General features: G+C 37.0%; 2 protein-coding genes across 4 annotated transcripts in view; one reads left to right on the top strand and one right to left on the bottom strand.

The window, feature by feature from the left end:
* The window catches only part of LOC149422436 (thioredoxin, mitochondrial-like), a 289,804-nt gene that overhangs the window by 270,154 nt on the left and 5,640 nt on the right, over positions 1 to 14,010 (top strand). The window contains exon 2 of one of the 2 annotated variants that reach the window (XM_089633296.1): positions 10,420 to 10,624. In XM_089633296.1, coding sequence (XP_089489422.1) covers positions 10,449 to 10,624 — 176 coding nt within the window. In that variant the 5' untranslated portion in view covers positions 10,420 to 10,448. Of the gene's footprint in view, positions 1 to 10,309; positions 10,625 to 14,010 lie in introns of those variants that run through there. The other variant, XM_089633295.1, reaches the window with a different exon arrangement.
* On the bottom strand, positions 755 to 8,311 carry eIF3l (eukaryotic translation initiation factor 3 subunit l). 2 transcript variants are annotated; one of them, XM_089633292.1, is made up of 8 exons: positions 8,161 to 8,311; positions 7,954 to 8,049; positions 7,508 to 7,672; positions 6,830 to 7,053; positions 5,634 to 6,195; positions 4,032 to 4,220; positions 1,972 to 2,208; positions 755 to 1,000 (listed from the first exon to the last, which is right to left on the bottom strand). In XM_089633292.1, the coding sequence occupies exons 1-8, from the start codon at positions 8,203 to 8,205 to the stop codon at positions 866 to 868; spliced, it is 1,653 nt and encodes a 550-aa protein (XP_089489418.1). In that variant the 5' UTR covers positions 8,206 to 8,311; the 3' UTR covers positions 755 to 865. The 2 variants fall into 2 exon arrangements, with proteins under 2 accessions (XP_089489418.1, XP_089489417.1); XM_089633291.1 differs by having other exon boundaries at positions 8,149 to 8,307.

Here is a 14,010-nt window from a genome sequence, read left to right as displayed (position 1 = left end):
AAAATAATGTATAAAATATTTGTGACACGGTCCAGAGTGGAAGATACTCTCAGTAACTCAGTATCGCCCTGGTGAAAGACCATCGGTGCTTGAAATAGGTTAAGCCATGTTCGACTACCGGATCTGAATAGACAGGTACTCCCCCATTTCATTCCCCTCCCCATTCAGCCTCACAATACACCGCAATTTAATAAAATAAAATACTTTTTTTGTTTTCAAACCACGATATTTATTAATTTAAGAACCGACCGGTTTCGCTTTACTTAAGCATCATCAGGGTACAAATTAATACTGTATTAATTTGTACCCTGATGATGCTTAAGTAAAGCGAAACCGGTCGGTTCTTAAATTAATAAATATTGTGGTTTTAAAACAAAAAAAGTATTTTATTTTATTAAATATGTCAAACCACAAAGTGATTGCTTTCTACAATAATACACCGCAGTTGGTTATGCCATAGTCCCATTGGCTACAGATGGTTTGGAGCCCTTGGGACTCTTGTGCGGTATTCATATAAAAATGTCTTGTGTCTTCAGATGGCCTTAGAATTCTTTCTTCATCTATTGCTCCTTCCTTCACTTCAGTGCACAGGTATATAAAGTGTATAAACAGTTAAATAATATGTGCAAACTAATACGTATGTTCAGCACAACGGAAAACAGAAATCTATGTACCAATAACATACAGCTAATGGAACACACCAATAATAATTACATTATAACAGTACAGGTACAATATATTATTAAAGAAAAGCTTTTCATTGAAATTTCCTTGTATTATCAAATATTACAAATACCGAGCCCACATATTGAACTGTATTTTATTTCACAATGTCAGTGGTTAGAGTTATGAAATATAATTTTATTTAGATTTTAAGGTGGTGTAACTTCCTATTCACCTCTTCGAATTTGAGAATCTTTCGAATGAAGAAGTCGCCGAAGCGATGCGATACTTTGGTATCAGCAATGTGGATCATTTCATTGTCTATGTAGAAATCCAACTGCAAGAAGAATAAAACAAATTAGTAAAAATATGTCACAGATGTATATTGAAATAACATCACAATTAACAGACTGAAGCCTCTGTGCTTATACCGCCACACTTTAAGGAGTGATTCATGACAATCTAAGAAACGCCGCTCCGGTAACCGGATAGGGGGACACTGGTAAAGGGAGACCTTTTGACCTCTCCAACAGGACTCCGTCCATTCGACTCAACTCAATCTATCGCCTTGCAAATTTTTGTTTTATTACGACTTTACTATGAATATCTGATTTTGACGGGTTAGTTGCGCCTGTCAGCGTTTTATTAAATTTTTTAATTAAGCGGGAACACGGTTAGATTTCGATTATTTCGAATTTGGTTTTTGATGTCCTGTGGATTTTGAATTAACGGGGTTCTACTGTACCACGAATTCCACCTTTGTGGAAAAACTTTTGGTAAAAATTCGCATTATTATTTTAGGTACAGAATCTTAGCTGATCTATAATTATTAGCAGTCTCAAACCAATAGCAAACTTACCAAAATACAGCTACTACAAGTATTAATTAACTTATTGTATTACCAACATGAATGCAAGGTAAAATCACCTTATTCATTTTAATTAATCTCCTAAAAAGTGTTCCTTCAGAACAACACTCAGTATAAATCTAAAACTCTATCAGGATTATAAAGTGAATAAAATGAAAAGATCTGATATTACAAGTGCTTTGTATCGCATACTTGCAAATAGCCTAGAAAATATTCACCTGCTGACAAACACAAAGAACCCAAAAAGCATCAACCATGAAGCCATGAGTATTATACGGCGAGAGATTGTACATGATACACATCGTTCTAGTATCTTGTTTTTATCGTTTTCACACAAAATGCATGATGAAGGAAGAGGGCGAACGTCGATGACATCCGTAAGAAATCTCGCAGAGGCTAGTATAAATAAAAGTGATGTTAAAATAATATAGTGAAGTCACCTCAGATCCCGACTGGAACTTTCCATCCAGGCCGCTGGGCCCCTTGCTCCACACCACATTCTTCATCTTGTGCTTGAAGCAGAGCAGGTGGATGGTGAGCGCAGCCATCTCCTTCTCCAGGTCCCACTTGTCCCCGCGCTGCTCACTGGACATAAACGTGGCCAGTTTGGACAGCGGCAGGGTGGTGTACAGCTTCAGGTAGGAGCGGATGGTGGGGAGTTTGCTCTGCTGCTGAACCTGGAACAGACAAAAATAATATTTACCTCTACATCAATGGCTAATTATTATACTGTCCATAAAGACTGTATAGCTGTGCCTATCATAACAAAATCCAACCATAAAAACAAAATATATTATAATTGAAATTTTTCATGATACATGAAATTTCTCATAGGGAATTCAATTATGTATACTATATTATAGTACCTACATACAAACATGTAGTTAAGGAACCTTGAATGTTCATTTATTCAATTGGCCACAACAATCAGCGGAAGATGGTAATAAAATTGCCTTTTTCGAATACAATTCAAATGGCTGCATTGAAGCCAAAGTCAAGCTAATCTTTCAGAAGCTGGGTGTATTGCACAGGGCCTGCAGATACTTTAATAGCACACAACTGCTAATCCTGCGCAAATCGCAGGTTCGTCCCACGGTACAATTTTCCCGCCAACCCCAGTCTTGAGCCCTTCGACTCTGCAGAAACTCTCAGAAGACTCTTCTGCGGTCCGTTTTATAGATTCCCCTTCTAATGCAGCGATTACAGTAGTTTGTAAGACAGGACAATGAATCAAGACACTGTCCCAGAGATAGGTGGGCAAGCAATCTCCGCAGGATAGTGTCTTACCCGTACTACCGTGCCCAGCTTGCCGTTGCCCACGTGTAAACGCGTTTTGAAAAGACAGTAGGACGCTCCCGTGCATGTTTTCGGCTAATATTAAAATTGATAACGATATATATGTAGTGAACACAACTGTTTATAGTGCATTGATTACCCATATTATAGGGACAAGAATAATGTAAGGTAATTTAATATTTCGTAGACAGCGTCACAAACCTCAGATACAAAAAGCTATTGACAGCTTTCGACACTCTAAATGTATTTTGCAGCCATCTGAAGCTCATACCTGTCACTAAAAATGTTATTGTTATTTGCAGTTTGACCCGAGCAGGTATGCTTTCTCTCATTTCTGTTTTACGCAATGAATTTTTGGCGAAATGAAGTTTAGTAGCAATTCAAAGTGCTTTGGTGACACTTCTCATGCACATTTTATACTCCTGAGGATCTTCCACTTAGAATTCTTTTAGGATAATTGAAGACAATCCCAGTATAGATCTGCGCCCCATCAAATTCCTATTCCAGTTTTTTTTATTTTTATTATTTACTTCGTCCTCCAACAATTCCAACACATCTTGGTATAAAAGACCTACTATTTTTCACAAACTCGCTCCTAACGCGCATCGTCGTATTTCCATTTTGACAGCGTTCTGTGTTTGAACTATAGTAGAATTGTTGTATTGTCCCGCATTGTTCTGCCCTACAATGTCGAGGCTGTTCATGGAGCAGGGACAAGACAATATTGTATTGTCAATTGGGAATGCTGTCCATTTTCCACCATTATTTCAATGGAAGATGCTCCGAAGAACTAGCGTCATTGACCCCTTCGGCACTGGTGCACAGTCGGGAAACAAAACATTTGTACACAGTTGTTAATTTGTCAGATGGGAATGGGTTGTTTCTTTCCTTTCTGATGACTCGTTCTCGAGTTCAACAGCTTGGCAATGGAATAATTTTCCCGCCTCTGTGTTTCCTTCCTACAACACGGGTCTCTTCAAGACTTTTTTTCCTCTGGAAGATCCTTCAAACAGCATCCCCAAAGATGACAGGCCCTGTGGGAAATTATTTTCCTCAGTGCCTCCTATGTGGAGTTAATTCTACAGAATTCGAACCTGAACTTGAAAACTACTCCAGCTACATGGTCATAAAGCAATTGCCATATTGCATATAACAATCGCCACTGCCATACATGTCATTTCACGTTATTTACAATATTTCCTACCTCATCCATGAAGACTTGAGTCTGGTGCTTGGTGGCGTCCTTGCCGTAATCGTCGATGGGCGCATCGGGATCAGGAGGACACGGCGAGAGGAACTTGGGGCAGGCGAACGAGAAGCAACTCTCAAACTCGTTCATGTCTCCGCACTGCATCTTGTACATCTTCTCGTGGTAATTCTTGTCCCTCAGAACCTGCCGGGAAACATTTTATAAGTGATCAGTACAATCAGTACGTAGCTCTCTGGTAATGAATTAGATAATGAATGGCAGTGATAGGATTAGTGAATATTATGACTGGGTCAAAATGTAATTAGATGGTGTTGTAATCATAATCCTACATGAACATTCTTAAAAGTACCCTTTCGCATGGATGACTTATTTCAAGTAGTGTCAATTAGTCTGAGAATATATTTAAAATATTGATATTGTTACTAGACTAATTGATCCCTTCGGCACTGGTGCAGTCGGAAAACGATCCAAACGAGCGCCCAACATTTAAACACAGTTGACATTTATGACGTGAGAACGGATCTTTTATACGATTCCTTCTTGACTTTAACAGTTCGGCTGTGGAATGATTTGCCGGCCTCTGCTTCCTCTCTCCCACAACATGGGGCACTTCAAGACCCATGTTCACTCCTTCCTCTCCTCAAAGAGACCCTCCACGTAGCATCCCCAAAGAATCCTGTATGGAGTCGAGGTTACAAAAAGAAGTCCATATCTTATTTAACCCCTCCGACTTTTCGCGAACTTGAACCTAAAATGTCTTTATCGAAATGTCAATTTCACGAAAACGTTGTGTTATTACCGCCTCACAATCAAAGCTCTATAAATGAAACATTACTGAATGGAGCCGAATAGTAAAAACTGTTTTAGAAAGGTTACAAAATAGGCTTTCAAATTGTTGTATCATAAATAAATATTAACATTTGTAAATATTTAAATTTAGAATGGAAACATGAAAAAATTGTAAAAATGACTCACCTGTAATGTTTTATGTAAAAACGATACTAAAATCACGGATAATGTAAAAAAAAAACACTTATTTCATCGTACAAATGTACAATAAACAATTCTGTCACTTCACTTTTTGACCATTTCATACAAAATATATTTTTAAAAAAATAATTAAACTTGCGAGGCGGGTCGGCACGTCAAACGGCTTTCTTGGCGTCGTTTTACGATTTGGCGGGTAAAATTTGCTTCCACTGAGTAGGTCTTTTTACGGGTTTCTATGGATAACTTTGAATAGAGATGTGAAGCTTCATTAAATACGAATATTCTACTTTTTGTTTTAGGGATGTCACTAGAAGAATAACGGAGTTATGACGATTTTTGTGGAAACACACGCGTTGACGTGTAAACACGCTTATTGTACTTGACTGCTATCGTTATTTTATCGTGTATATCTGCTTACGTTGCTGACCGGTTAATAATAAACTTATTCTTTCATGTGTGAAGTTATGGTACCTACTAATATGAATTGATACTATGAAAATAATATTTCAACAAAAGCCAATTTATCAGTACTGAAACTGAAGTTTTGAAACAAAGTAAAGTTGTATAGATTATGTAACTTGACGACGATATTGGGTAAAAGCTCACCTGCTGAATGGACTCATCGACGCACTGCGGATGAAGCACCAAGCAGATGGCCAGCAGGTGGTACATCTGATCGGTCTGCTTGTTGATCTGGTCATTCTGATAGGAGCGCGCTGTGAACAGCTTGTTGGTGCGCTGCACATACAGCAGTGCTGAGCTCACGGTTCGGATGGCGTCAGAATACCGGCGCATCATCGTGTAGGCGAATCCTACGTAGTAGGAGGTGCTGATCTGACAGGCGGGCACGTGCGAGTACTGTGACTTCTTGTGCAACTCGATATTCTCCAGGACCTTGATGGCCTGGTAGTAGTCTCCCAGCAGCGAGTGCAGCCTCAGCAAGCCCACGAGGGAGAAGTAACCCAGCATCTTGTAGAGGGAGTGGCGCCCAAATTCCCCGGCCACCGAGTCTGGATCTCCGCCGGATGCGTAAACCTCCAGCTGCATTTTAATGTTGGACTTGTCCACCAGGGAGTGCAGCACGTTGAGGACGCAAAGCACATTCCACACTTTGTTGTCGTTGTTCAACGTTTCAATCTCGTCAGGAGTCTTCTTGGTGAGACGGGCCCTGAAATAACAAAAATTATCAAATGAATTAGAAACAACTCATTTATAGTAACTTTAATTTTTTAGAACACAACTATGTTTTTCAGTTCACATGATGATTGTGTCATTATAGAAGTCTATTTTGTATGTCAGTACAGTATAGTATGAGTATTACTTGAAATTTGGTAGTAAATACTTGTGGATATTATCATGCGCTACCTCCTTTTAAGCAAATGTTTCAGACAGTGTTACAGTGTCCATCATCAGGACAGATGTCATTGAAGATTGGGGTGGAGTGTGTGCTCATGTATGTAGATGATACCATGTTGCATGCTCAAATCTACTAGTTAAATGCTTGGCAATTGCCCATTAGTATTCCGAGAACCTTTTGAGATGGTCCCTTCTGTTTCGCCTACAAAAACCTTGTCACATCCGCAACAGCTGAGTTTATAAACTCCATCTGTCTGGAGAGGAACCTTGATTTTTGCAGGCCTTCGAATGTTGTTGGGACAAGTTGTTGCCTATGGTGTCATTGTTATGACACCCAGCGGTTAGCCTCGCTTGGTTTTAATAATTTGACATATTTACTTTGAAATATGTATCTAGAGAAATAATCAGTACATATAAGTGTTGTTTAGATAATAAATTGAACAAACCTATATTGGGCAAAAGACTGGAATTGATAGACGAACTCGTCAACCAGCTCCCAGAGCCACTGGTCAGGCAGTTCCAGTGCCACGGGCTTCTGGGCGGAGAGGATGTAGTTGAAGAGATGGCAGTAGTTGTAGAAGGACTCGAACCTCTGCTCCAGGGTGGGCCCGCCAGGGATGCGGGCGTAGATGTGGCGGTAGTACAGCTCTTTGTACAGGATCAGAAACACCTTACACCCAAATAACAAATATTATTAAACTTTGCCAGTACCTGCTGAATGACCATGATCTTTTCAAATCCAGACAAATGATTAATTACTTACCTATAAGTAATATATTTCAGCAGAAAATTATTTTAATTCTTTATTCGAAATATGTGTACAAACAATGTACTGCCTTTTTCTCAAACACAATTGATTTGATATTACATTGATCAATGCATTAATCAGCATGTAATTTTCCAGGGCTAGTAAAGTAGCTAGAGTATGTTTCAAGAAGCTCATGGGTATTGTGATTGCTGTACCCTTTGATACAACCCATGTCTAAAATTAACCCAAAGCTGAACTAGTCTTTCAAATAATATAGAAAAAGGAAAATCGTATTTATTGTACATATTTTTTTGTGACTTTGTGTTCTTTTGTATATTGTTCACGGGTAAGGGGCGCAATAATGTCAGATACAGACCTGGTCATTCTCTACGAGAGCAGCAACTTCTTCCTCTTCAGGCCAAGGAGTTTTCTCAAAATACTGCTCTGTCAACTTCGGGAATGTATTCTCATACAAGTTCAGGATCTCAAAGGTGACTCCTTCGTTGATCACACTTTGGAAGTAGATCAGAAACTTTTTGACCTGAAATAAATGTATATAAACTAGTAATTTTTCGTCTCAGGTTAAACCAAATCAGGGCTTGAGACGAATAATACGTCAAATATACCAGCAACACAATTTGTTAGTAGTTAAAAAAACATAACATAAACAAACATAAAATATTTTAACTTTAAATAATACGTTTAAATTAAGGTTAATAGAATAGTACATCAATATTATAGGTATAATTGGGTTCGGCTAAGCATCGTAAAATTTTGAAGAACGGCGGTGGAATTACATGATAAAGAAATTATTGGACTTACAACTTCTGGCATCTGAAAATACTGACGGTCGTATTCTAAATCGTACTGAGGATCTCCAGTATGTGGTTCATAGTCCCCATACCCCTCGTATCCGGCCTGAAACAGAAAACCGGCAATAGGGAAAGAATCGTTTGCAAATGTCAAATTAACCTGTAACTTATTTCAGAGTATCAAAGTTTTTTTTTTGTTTTTCACCTCAGGCCTCACCTCATTGTAATCGTCAGCGGGACCAGCGCCGGTACCAGAATACATATTGAGGGTTTTTTCCAACGACAGCAGCTGGAAAACGTGAAATACAAAACTAGTCGCACACCGCGACAGAAACGCCAAAAAGATAAAAGGACATAGAAACTGGAAATCATAGATTTACCACTCACCTAGAAGTCTTAACGATAGACAATATTTAATGAAATTCTTCTTTTTATTTTTTACGGCGTTTCAACCACCCTTTTTCCCAGGAGACGACCAAATCAATAAATTGTCAATATTTAAGTCAATCTAGTCGTTAATGCGATCGTCAATAAAATTGAGACTTTCCATTGAATGTGTTTTGATTGACCGCAGAGAGGCCATAAACAATTTGGGAGGTGGGTTTGGGTATCACCGTCCCGAAAACCATTTATTGGATCACCAACACCTCTGCCATAGGTCACCCCAAGTGGTTCGCTACGTTTGGTGATTGAGATGGGTGCCCGGGTTCATCAGATAGGGTGTATTCAGGAAGCGCCTGCCCACAATCTGCGTGGCGTGCCGGATCGGGAGAGGTTGGTTTAGGCAGACCCTTTGACCTCTCTCTCTACTGGTCTCTCCTGACATAGGGATATACCATTTGTCCGTCACTCCTGGACACACTGAACCCTAGATTCCTACCCAAGTACCCACCCCTCATACATTTTCCTTCCTAGAACTTCATGTCCTTAAAAATACCCTCCACACAGCATCCCCAAAGACGACATAGACTCTGAGGGAAATTACTTCCCTCAGGGCCTCCTAAGTTAATGTAAAAAAACGTCATTGACGCAGCGGAATGATTTTTTCGCTGTGTGATTGACAATCTTTCGTTCAATTCTTTATCTTTTTTAAATGTAAAACCACACAAGAGTCCCAACTGCTCTCAACCATATTAATACAGTGCGACTATGGCATCCCCAATAGGGGTACTTTGTTAGGCTGAAGGAAGTGGAAGGAGATGGTGAAGAGGAAGGGGATGGGGGAGAGGAAGGGGGAAGTACTTATTATAAGTATTAATCTGGTCACCAAACACGGCCAAAGCCATTTCAAGCAACGTTTCAATTCTGAATGGTGGTCTTATACCAAGGCAATACTTAAAGTATCTTCCACTCTGGAACGTGTCGCAAAAATACTATGTATTATTTTAAATTGTGTAATAAGACAAATTAATCAAATAAAATTTTCTTGCATACGCCGGAATTTGAATCCGTGACTTCCAGATTGCTAGTCGAGAGTGTTACTCCTAGATTACAAATTCCGTTAAAGTATAGAGCCCTTTGGATTTCAGTTTCATAGCGGAAATACATTACCGACACCATGGCGTCCTGGTATTTCACCCTTATGGTAACTTTCTCATGATTATTACATATCTTTCTCTATCCTGAAGTATTTCGTGTTTATTAAGTACTAGCTGTACCCCACCAGGCGTTGCTGTGGCTTAGTCTGTCTGTGTAGATAGAGAAACAATAGTGTGTATTGCTTTTACGTCCAACAGATGGCACTGTTTAAAACAAACAAAAAAACATGTTTGTCCAGCAGATAGCGGTGTTTTTCATAAAACACATGTTTTTACCTGTTAAATGTGATAACTATATAATATATGAATATAAAAACGCGTGTATATTCGAATGCAACGTTGTGTCAAATTTTCATAGCAATCGGTGAAGAACTTTTGGAAATTAAAGATTTTCAAAAATCGAACTATCTTATGTTATGTTTGGTTTATTTATGTTACGTTATGTTATGTTATGTTGTGTAATCAATTTTATCCTGAAATTTGTTGTATTTATTAATAAGAAAAATGTTGTAATGTATAGCCAAGATCACTCTTAATGGGTGAAAGCCAATATAAAGAATAAAAAATAATAAAAAACGAACACACATTTTTATTTATATAGATGGATGAGTATTACAATGTCAGCAACACTTGGGAACTCTTATAAGTTCACACGCAACGTTGCCAAACTACACGTAGTGTGGCTTGCATAGTGGCTAACATAGTGCATAAATCATGGCATAGTGATGGCCATAAATTATGGCATAGTGGCTAGATGGTGGCTAGACTGGCTAGGTAGTTATGATTTCAGATGGCTTTGACCGTGCACAAAGTGGTTTATTTATGGTGCACATCTGTCAAAATGTCTATGGATAAGTAGTGTCATTTTGGTCATCGGTTATTTCTGTTTGAGTTTCGAAGCTGTTTGTTCGAACCGGTTCAAACGGTATTCCATTTACTTCTACGCATTTAAAAGTATAAAATCAAGATGTTTGCCCTGCAGTTATCAAAACGATCGATTCCAAGGATTCAATGCCTCTATGGCGTTAGAAATATCACCCTGACAGCTTGCAGCAGGGAATCTTTCAAAATTCAAGATATCAAGGACTTCGACGAAAAAGTAAAAAACAGCAAGGTTCCTGTCATTGTTGACTTTTTTGCTACGTAAGTTTCGCATATGGACTAATTATATTTAACATATATTTATATTCTTCCCCTCGAAATAACAATTAGGCAAATAAACTTTCTGTTGTGTTTAAAACAAACATTGATTAGGTAACAATACGACAAAACCTCTGTATTTTGCGTAATAACATATAAAATTACAACAAAACTAGTAAAAAATAAAAATTATAAGTCAATGCCTAATTAATGTTTCCCAATATTTACTACCCTATATTGCTGTGCAATCTGTTAAACAATTGTGAAATATTTTTGGTTGGTAAATATCCAGAGGGCCACATCAACAAATTATATTAAAAAACTATTACATTTTGATTTACCATAATTACCCCCAAAAAATTACTTTGTCTTGATGAAGGAAAGGTTCTTCCAAGTGTTTGACGGTGGAAAGAAATGTAGCGTAAAGACTTATATGATCCGCTCGATCGTGTTGTACCCTCCTCTGGCATCGCCGACTTCTTTTAATGTTCACTTTCACATCATATATTCTCCAAGCACTATAATAATAATAATATTTGGCTAATTTATATAGCGCCATTTTTGTGTAAAACCACTTCAAGGGTGCAGTACAAATTTATTTATTAAATAAAAAATACTATCACACTCTGTTCATCTGCTGTTTTTCACTACGCTTGCATTCTTTCTGGATCCCCATATTTGCAACACGCTCATATTACATATAGGTACGCCTCCGAGATTTCATTCCTACCTACCTTATTATAAACCAAATATTTTATGTAACATTTTTTAAATTTCAAATAAGGAACTGTACAATTTTTCACTATCTCAATGACAATTCTTTTTTCAAACTTTTTTTAGGCAGGTAGGCACCATAATATTGAAAAAATGCTAATAAGAAAATCTTAATAAACCCAACAATTTCATGTTTGAAAAAAATGTGAACCGGCTTATAAAAATTTTATTAGTAAAACATAATATTTTAGGAATATCTGACTGCATACACCCATCTTCATATAAATAAATTTATACAATATTATCATCACACATAAAGTATTAGTTGCAAAAAAAAAATAATAATACTACAGTTATACAGAGGTCCTGGAATCCGCAACCTTTAGATTTGTAGGCAAGATTCTTAACTGCTCGTCATGCAGGTCAAACAATAGTGGCAGGTGATCTGGAAAGCTCGAAGCAGATGGCGCTAGTTTGGTTCAGGGTTATTTACATTATAAACTATGTAATACAATTTAAAATTAATGTATTAAACTCCTCGGGCTATTGTTCGGTTTTGGGAACAAACAGGTATTACCCGTACAGTCAATTTTGTTTGCTTTTTGGAACAGCTCAGATGGTCTCACAAAAATCGTTGTAACCACAAAAAAAATTTACATGTATACCTCTATTAAACCAAAGGTTCGGTCCGCAATTTGAGAAAAATTTAATTTCTTTAAAAAACACATGTTTTTGACTGTCACAGGTGACATCTATACAATATAGGTATATAAAAATACATGTGTATTCGAATGAAACTTTATTTCATAATTTCAAAGCAATCCGTGAAGAACTTTTGGAGATTTAAGATTTTCAACAAACGAACATTTACTATTTTATATCTCTAAATAGTATAAAATAAAATCGCTTTTCGTGTCTGTCTGTTGTGTGCTTAGCTCTCCTAAACTATGCAACAGATTTTAATAAGGTTTTCACTATCGTTTAGAGAATCCGAAAGTTTCTTCCGAAAGGTTTATGTATATAATACATGCAAATTATATTTATAGAAAGTATAGAAAAGTCGACATTTTCTAATCAAGCCAATAAAATATATTTTCGGGCACTAACATTGCTAACGCTGGCTAAACCTTGGAAGGTACAACAAAATATTGTAGTACGGAATTGTTTTTCTTAAAAAGGCCTACAGAAAAGTCTTCAGTGGTAAAAGTCTATCTCCTAAGGATAACCCCGGTAAACGTCAGCCAGTAGATGATAAAATTTGAAAACATATTTTATCTTAAAAAAAAACATTTTTTATCTTCAATTAAAACAGTTTTTAATTTTCAGACACATTAAGAAATATTACATTTATTTGGATTTTATTGAGAAGCAGAAATACACACAAATTTCCTGAATTTCTTACAGCATCTTTAAGAAATATAATGATGAATATGCCAGAGACCTGAAGTGTTAAGCATTTAAATAATGACATTAATAACTTATGGACACATAGAGCTCTCAAAGCGGCAAGCAAAAGTTACGGTAATTGCCGTCCTTACGGTTTAGTATTAATCACTCGTCCCATGAGGTCGTGCGCTATTTCTAACAAAATTGCATAAATAGGTGCCGAAAGTGTTTCCATTACAAGGCAAACACTAGTAAAAGCCAAGGAATAACATTTCATCCTGAAGTAGTGTGTTTGTTACTTGCCACGTTTTGTGTTAACATTGTGAGATGTGTCTATAAATTTGTAATGTCATTTAGTCAACGTTTATTTTATGGCCTCTGTGGTCGAGGGGTAAGGTAAGCTCTCGACTGGCAATCCAGAGGTCGCGACTTAAAAACTAACCCAATTCCCAGTCCCACTCACAAAACCATAACCTGCAATAACTGCATAACCATGATAACTACTAAGAACTAATAGCTAGATATCTAGACAGTGGCAACTGTAACCGATACACACATAGCTGACGTGCAAAGTTACTATATAGCGAAATAACCATTTTACATATATACAAAGACGCGTTATGTTCCTATTTCTAGATTGAAATCGAATAATTAATTAATAATTATAATAATAAATTAACACCGCCCTTATCGGAATGGCAGGACCAAGTTCGCAAATTTACATCTCGGAACACCTGACTTTTCGCGCAAAACATTTATGGTTTCTCGCGAGAAAAGCTACACACGAAAATCGGTTTAAGTTCGCCTGGACAAAGGGAGGTCAAGTATATGTCCGCAAAGACAACGGAACACTTGCTATTATTATTAACGAAACAAACAAAAACATTTTGTCTCCCTCAATCAATAACCAATGAACAAAGCTCGTTTAGATATACATACTCATATAACTTACTCTCATATGTTTATACTTCTTCACATAAATCTCTATGTAAAACACAGAATCAAGAAGTATATGTTGTGTTTTAACATACTCATGCTCTATATCCTTTATATGCTTATGTTATATATTCGCAGCAACTATATATACTCTCTATACTTATGATTTTGTTATATATACTTTATATCGTTATGTAAAACATTCACAACAACCAAATCCTTATATCTGTTGTATACTTTACATGCTTATGTTTTCGTTTCATATTCTTTATATGCTTATGTTTTATAATCTTTATAAGCTCATGTTTTACTTACTTAATATGGTTATACTAACTTATATCTCTTATGTACTT

The sequence above is a fragment of the Hesperophylax consimilis genome, chromosome 7 (assembly GCF_061612785.1).
Source record: "Hesperophylax consimilis isolate HC1 chromosome 7, BYU_Hcon_1.0, whole genome shotgun sequence".
Classification (NCBI taxonomy): domain Eukaryota; kingdom Metazoa; phylum Arthropoda; class Insecta; order Trichoptera; family Limnephilidae; genus Hesperophylax; species Hesperophylax consimilis.
The sequence above is the reverse complement of the archived record's forward strand: the minus strand, read 5'-3'. Positions and strand labels throughout refer to the sequence as shown.